The 6,149-nt window shown below is 39.3% G+C and overlaps 1 protein-coding gene across 2 annotated transcripts; it reads right to left on the bottom strand.

The window, feature by feature from the left end:
* Window positions 1-343: 343 nt before the first annotated feature.
* On the bottom strand, window positions 344-5,586 carry LOC100813901 (cellulose synthase-like protein D3). 2 transcript variants are annotated; one of them, XM_003533398.5, is made up of 4 exons: window positions 4,883-5,586; window positions 3,825-4,652; window positions 2,555-3,362; window positions 344-2,464 (listed from the first exon to the last, which is right to left on the bottom strand). In XM_003533398.5, exons 2-4 carry the CDS (start codon window positions 4,622-4,624, stop codon window positions 719-721), a joined length of 3,354 nt encoding a protein of 1,117 aa, XP_003533446.1. In that variant the 5' UTR covers window positions 4,625-4,652; window positions 4,883-5,586; the 3' UTR covers window positions 344-718. The 2 variants fall into 2 exon arrangements, with proteins under 2 accessions (XP_003533446.1, XP_014617795.1); XM_014762309.3 differs by lacking the exon at window positions 4,883-5,586 and having other exon boundaries at window positions 3,825-4,844.
* Between the last annotated feature and the right edge of the window lie 563 nt (window positions 5,587-6,149).

The following is a 6,149-nucleotide window of genomic DNA, read 5'->3' as shown; positions in this document are numbered from 1 at the left end:
TGCATGAGATAAAATCATCCCAACCTTTTCAAAACCATCATCTAGTTATTTTATAAACATCTATAAACTTGGAATTCTTTAATAAAGTTAAAATCAAATACTTATTTTAATTAAAAAGCTTTCTTACAGTAGAAATAAACTGAAGCAACCCACGTACACGATCAAGTCCCAACAACTCCGATGCTTGGAAGTCACATGCACACGTTATTATAGACAGAAAAGCTTAATCCAATTTCAACACTTACTTTGAATGTTGGGTTTCAGACTCAAATTTCAACAATTAGAGTACAATTCAAACAGTTTATCTCACGAAGGAAATGTAACGGTACCTACGATTGCGCAGTTAACAGGAATCTCCTTTTATAAATGTTTTATAGCTGACAATAAGCTTGCCAATTCGCTTGTTACAGTAAGAGACAGCTTGTATAGCAAAAACAGTATCTGGGAAGCACATCCTTGAAAGGAAAAAAAAACATGGAAACTCATGAAGGAAGCAGTTGTGTCATAAAGTCACATCACAGTTTAATACTCCTCAACTTCAGATATAGCTCCCTTAAGAATTTCAAAGTCACACCCAGAGCTATAGCTTGAAAAGGTGTCAATGAGAATGTGGTAAAAAAAATGTATGATTCATTCCTTAAAAGCAATAGCTTGTTGAACAGTGAACGGTAACTACCAAAAAAAATGTAAGATTCATTCCTTAAAAGCAGTATAAGAATCAAGGGAATTGGAATGACCCTCCAATTTGGCTGCTGCCAGAGGGAGGATCAATAGCAACCCAAAGGAGTGAGATAGTAATTGAAATTAGCCCCGACCAAACAAACACAATAGTGGGTGTCCTACCCCTTCTACCCATTAGCCCTTTTGCAAAGGGATACAAATGAGACAAGACCCAAAAACTGAAAAACACACCTCCAAGCAAGCTGCTCCATTCGCGATCTTCGCTGTATATAGTTCTGCTAACAGCAACAGCAATGGCTATCAGATTAACCATCATGATAGTTATTGGTGGTATCATAAGAGATGTCCACTTGATGACATAGAGATCGGCAAATTCATCGTTTTCGTCATCACCGCCGGATTTTGATGTCAAAGTGAATGAAATCTCAATGCCAGCCATCACCTTCAGCAGACCCTGGAGCACAGCAGCAAGGTGTGCACTTGTGCCTCCAATCAACCAGAATTGCTCATTCCTCCACCACTCTTCGAGCTCAATGCCGGACCACTTGATTTCCAAAGCAGCAAGGATGACAAGGGTCAAGGTTATGCCCAAGAGGTAAACTAGGAAGGTGACTTGAAGGGTTTGAACAATGAACTGGCCAGTGAAAAGTGAGAGAGCAGGAACGAAGCAATACACGATAAGGAAGATGGAAGTGAATGGATAAATTCCAACATTAAGGTAAGCAATCCTCTGAAGAAGTTTCAATCTAGAGCTGGCAAAAAGAGCATTGTTGCGGGAAAAGAAGATTTCAACTGAGCCGGTTGCCCAGCGAAGAACCTGGTGAAGCCTATCTGTGAGATTGATTGGAGCAGTGCCGCGGAAGGCATCCCTTTTGGTGACACAATATATAGAATTCCATCCTCTATTGTGCATTCTGTAGCCTGTCACAACATCCTCAGTAACTGATCCATAGATCCACCCAACTCTAAGGCCCCATTCAGTTTTGTCTTCGTACCAGCACGAGATGACATTGATGGCCTCAGCAACTGTAGCAACATCAAGAGGATCACGAGGGAGAGTTAGAGCACCGGGTGGACGCCCATATTTCATAGATGAATCATCATCAGCAAGGGGTAGGCCTTGGAACTCAGCCACCCTTACTGAATCAACAAGAAGACTTGAGTTGCCAAATTTCTTTGGAACAAGATCACTGCTCATTTCTTCTTCCTCTATGCTGCCATTCCTCAATGACTCAGAGACAGAGGCCACCGTTGAGGATTTCTTCTTCTTCTCCTTCCCACCAAACCAACCGCCCTCTTCTTTAATCCGGGGTGGATCAAAGCCATAGAGAGCAGTTCTTCGAAATAGACATCCTGTTCCAACATATACAGGACCTTGGATTCCATCAAGAGCGCGCATATTGACATCAAAGAAGACAGTGTTATGGTTCGCATAGCGATCATTGGTGTCGATTCCTTCAAACCTTTGAGGAAATTGAACATAGCAGAGCCTGTCCCCACCGCGGTCCATCATGAAGCACATTCCTTCTCTCAGTGCCTCAGAGTTGTATATGTAATGGTCACAGTCAAGATTAAGTATGAAAGGGCCATTGGACATTATGGCCGAGGCTCGAACCAAGGCATTCATGGCCCCTGCCTTTTTGTTGTGATCATAGCCGGGTCGTTTTTCACGAGAAACATAGACAAGCATAGGAAGACGAATATCAACTTCACTGAAATCCAAGGCATTTGAATCTGATTCTTTTCCAGTCAGTGGTTCATCACTTGGGGGTTGTAACATTACCTACATTTGAAACAAGACAAATAATGATTATTCCAAACTCAGATCAATATTGAATACTAATGAATAGTCTGATAAAGATTTGATAATTACCTGTATGATACTTGCATGATCACCCCTTGAATGCTCCGGTGCAGCAGTTGTCCAAGTACCAGGCCAGTGCTTAGTATCAGCCATCCATGTAGCTTTAGGAATCTTCAAATTTTCCATTGGTTCTTCATTTCTATCCTCTCTCCACTTCTTCATTGCCTTCATTTCTTCTCTGGCATTATATGCATCAGAACGGCGCCGGATCGAATCAGGAAGGCTATTAATCCGTACCTTGAACTCGTCATACTCACGCTTTACTCGCCTGCGGTCCCTCACAAAATCAGACCGCACTTTGTTCTTGTAGGGATCTCTCTTCAGGTTAAAATAAGATTCTGGGTTCCTGGGCTCAATGTGGTGCTTCCGACAAAAAGGAACCCACATATTGGCAAAAGCTGCAGCCTCTGCCATGGCCTCAAAAGTTAGAAGTGCACCTCCATCGTCAGAGACATAACATGAGAGTTTCTCAACAGGATAATCAGCAGCTAGAATAGAGAGAATGGTATTTGCAGTAACAAGTGGTGGTTCTTTTTCTGGATCAGCAGTTGAGACAAACATATCTATTCCTGGAAGATCAGATTTCCCAGTAGGATTGGTGGGATTAGGAGTTTCAAACTTGTCTTTCAAAACATCAAGATCGGCAACACGGTTTACGGGGAAGAGCTTAGGAAGCTGGTCAAGCAGCCAGGAGAAGGCAAACCAGATTTCACAAACCACAGACATTCCCCACAGCCAGACTGCATCCTCATTGGGGTTTTCGACCCTCCACTTTAGGAACAAAACTAGAACCACTAGCCGAACTAATATCATCAGCCTGAAACTCAAAACAACAACATTTAAAATTAATATGTTGATTCAAATACTGCTACTGCCATATTAGATTAGAGCATATTTCACACAGTGATCGATCAATTCCAGAAGCTAGCCAAATAACATTAACGATGATAATAACAATAACAAAAAAAAAAAGTCAAAATTATGAATCAGCAGACAAGCACATTTTCTATAACATAATAATTTCTCCCATTTTATATAAAGTAGTTATTTACAAAATATACTAAATTCCTCAAAAAGAGGTTGGACATTCATTTGCAAAGAAAACTGATTCAAATTGAATGTCATATAATGAAGATACCAACTTGAGTTAAGCCTACCATGATATCATCAATAACAGAAAACAAATTATTGCATTGACATAAATCTGAAAATTCAACTCACCCATGGCATTGTAAAAAAATTCAGGAAAACATAAATCTAGAGGAAGAGGGTCTCATACCGATAAGGACTGAGAATTGCAGCAGAAATACTCAATTTGCGGGTCAAGGGCTTCCACTGCTTCTCCTTGAACACATTAGGGTCACCCTCCATCCAATCAGAGCCAAAACCAGAACTGGCATCAGGCTCCTCTTCTTTATTAGGCCACATAGCATTCCCATATCCATAGCTCCCCTTGGTTTCAAACAACCACTTAGCATGATCAAACTCATTACTCTGGCTCCTCGGGAACGACAAACTTTTGTCCATCTTATTAACCCCATGAGCAGCACCAGGAGGCGCAGGCAAAGGCAGTGCCTGTGAGTTGGCAACATCTTGCAGCTCATGCTCAGGGTCCTCCTTGTAAGGCTTCTTACAACCAGGGCAAATCCCCTCACCAGCCCTCAAAGCATCCATATAACAATCCTTACAAATCTTGTAATCACACTCACAAGGAACCACATCCAGCCCTCTTTCATTAGTCATGAGACTTCTATCACACCCAGGTACTGCACAAGAGGACCCTTTTGCACCAGCCATCTGGGGGTGGCTGGATTCTGACTCGATCACCTTGTCCTTCAAATGAGCACGTGTGAGCTGATTAAAACCACCTGTGAACAAAGAACTCGAAGCGTATTGGTCCTCCACTCTCCGAGAATTCGACCTCTCCAGCGAAATCTCCATAGGCTGGTTATCAGGTGTTGGAGGAATGTGAACTGAGTAGGTAGTAGCAATCCCCCCATTCGCACCCTCCTGATCCATATCATTGCTCAGATGTGTGATCTTCCGAATGGAGGATACACGCTTGAATTTAGTAGCCATGGCAATGAAACCACACTGAAGAAGAAACCTGTAATTCAACACCACCACCACACACTACTTCATTATATATAAAAGATGAAACTTTTAGAATTCTTCAAAAAAGCGACAACAATTTCAAACACGGAAAATTGAAAATAAAGAAACACTCAGCGCTCGCTCTGTTTGTCAAGTGGCAAGACGGAGGAGTACATGAGTTACTATAAAAAATAATTGCAATGAGAAAGAATTAAGAAAGTTTCTTTTAAAAAATGGTCTTACCAGCTCAAAGGACAACAACCAATTAAGCGCGTGTCTGACGTTGTCAAGTGTCAACTTCTCTCTCAAACAGGACTGAGTCTAACACATAAGGATTTTCAAAACCCACTAAACAAAAGGGACACAAAACCAAATCAACGTTGATAATAATAATTCCAACACAGAGAGAAAGAACAGAACAGAACGGATCACATCCACGTTCGAAATCACACTTCAAAAATCAATGCCGGCCCGGCAACCTTAAACGCTGCTTCAACTTCTGCAGCCATTTTGAATGGTATTGAGGAGTTTGGTAATACGGAAACGAATAAAGGGTGTGTTTTTGGTAAAAACACCAAATTGACGACAACTTTTACGGCGTGAAAAAGAACCCGGGAAAAGGATATGGAGAGAGAAAGAAAGAAAAAACAATAAAACAGGGATGAATATCCTATGATACTATTATGTTCCAACAATGTGCCAATGATCTCGGTGGCTGAGAAGACAAGCAAATAGTTGTAGCAAATTTGCAATGTGCTGTAATTAGATATGCGTGAATCGTGATTCTATTCTTATTTTTATTTATTACTGCGGAAGGTTCTTTCGGGAAGTACGAAGTGTCTGATTGATACGGAGATGGATGTTAGTTTTACTTCATGCGGTTTGTACTCGGCCAGGGAGAAATTTTCTACTGCGGCCAACTTTATGTGTTCTTCCTCTACTTCATTCTAATTAATTTCCAATTTTACTCTGCTTTTTAATAAGACGAGTTTCATAAATTTTTCACTTTTAGTATGCTTTGTAATAGTTATTATTTTAAAAACTATATCAATGATTATTTTTGAATAATAGGATACTGATTAAGGAAGTATAACGGGAAAATAATCTTATTAAGATATCTGAATATACATTCTTTTATGATTTTTTTAAATGCAGTCTTATATAATTTTCAATAAAATCCTTTATTAGTTCTTTACCCTGATTAGCAAGACGTATTTTAAATTTGTTGAATGTAATATTGACCAAATACAGTTATTTAATTTTTAATATATATAATCTTAAGAGAAAATACAATATATATATATATATATATATATATATATATATATATAATGAACTTATACACATTAGTTTTTGTAAAAGTTGGTGAGAAAACTTTTATAATTAATTTTAATTCATAGTAAAGTCGAGTTCATCTTGCACTCATTTTTTTTGTCTTCCCTAAGTACTTACAAGACTAATTATTATACCATGTTTATATAGGATATACTTATAAAAAATGTTATTTAAT

The sequence above is a fragment of the Glycine max genome, chromosome 9 (assembly GCF_000004515.6).
Source record: "Glycine max cultivar Williams 82 chromosome 9, Glycine_max_v4.0, whole genome shotgun sequence".
NCBI lineage: Eukaryota > Viridiplantae > Streptophyta > Magnoliopsida > Fabales > Fabaceae > Glycine > Glycine max.
The sequence above is the reverse complement of the archived record's forward strand: the minus strand, read 5'-3'. Positions and strand labels throughout refer to the sequence as shown.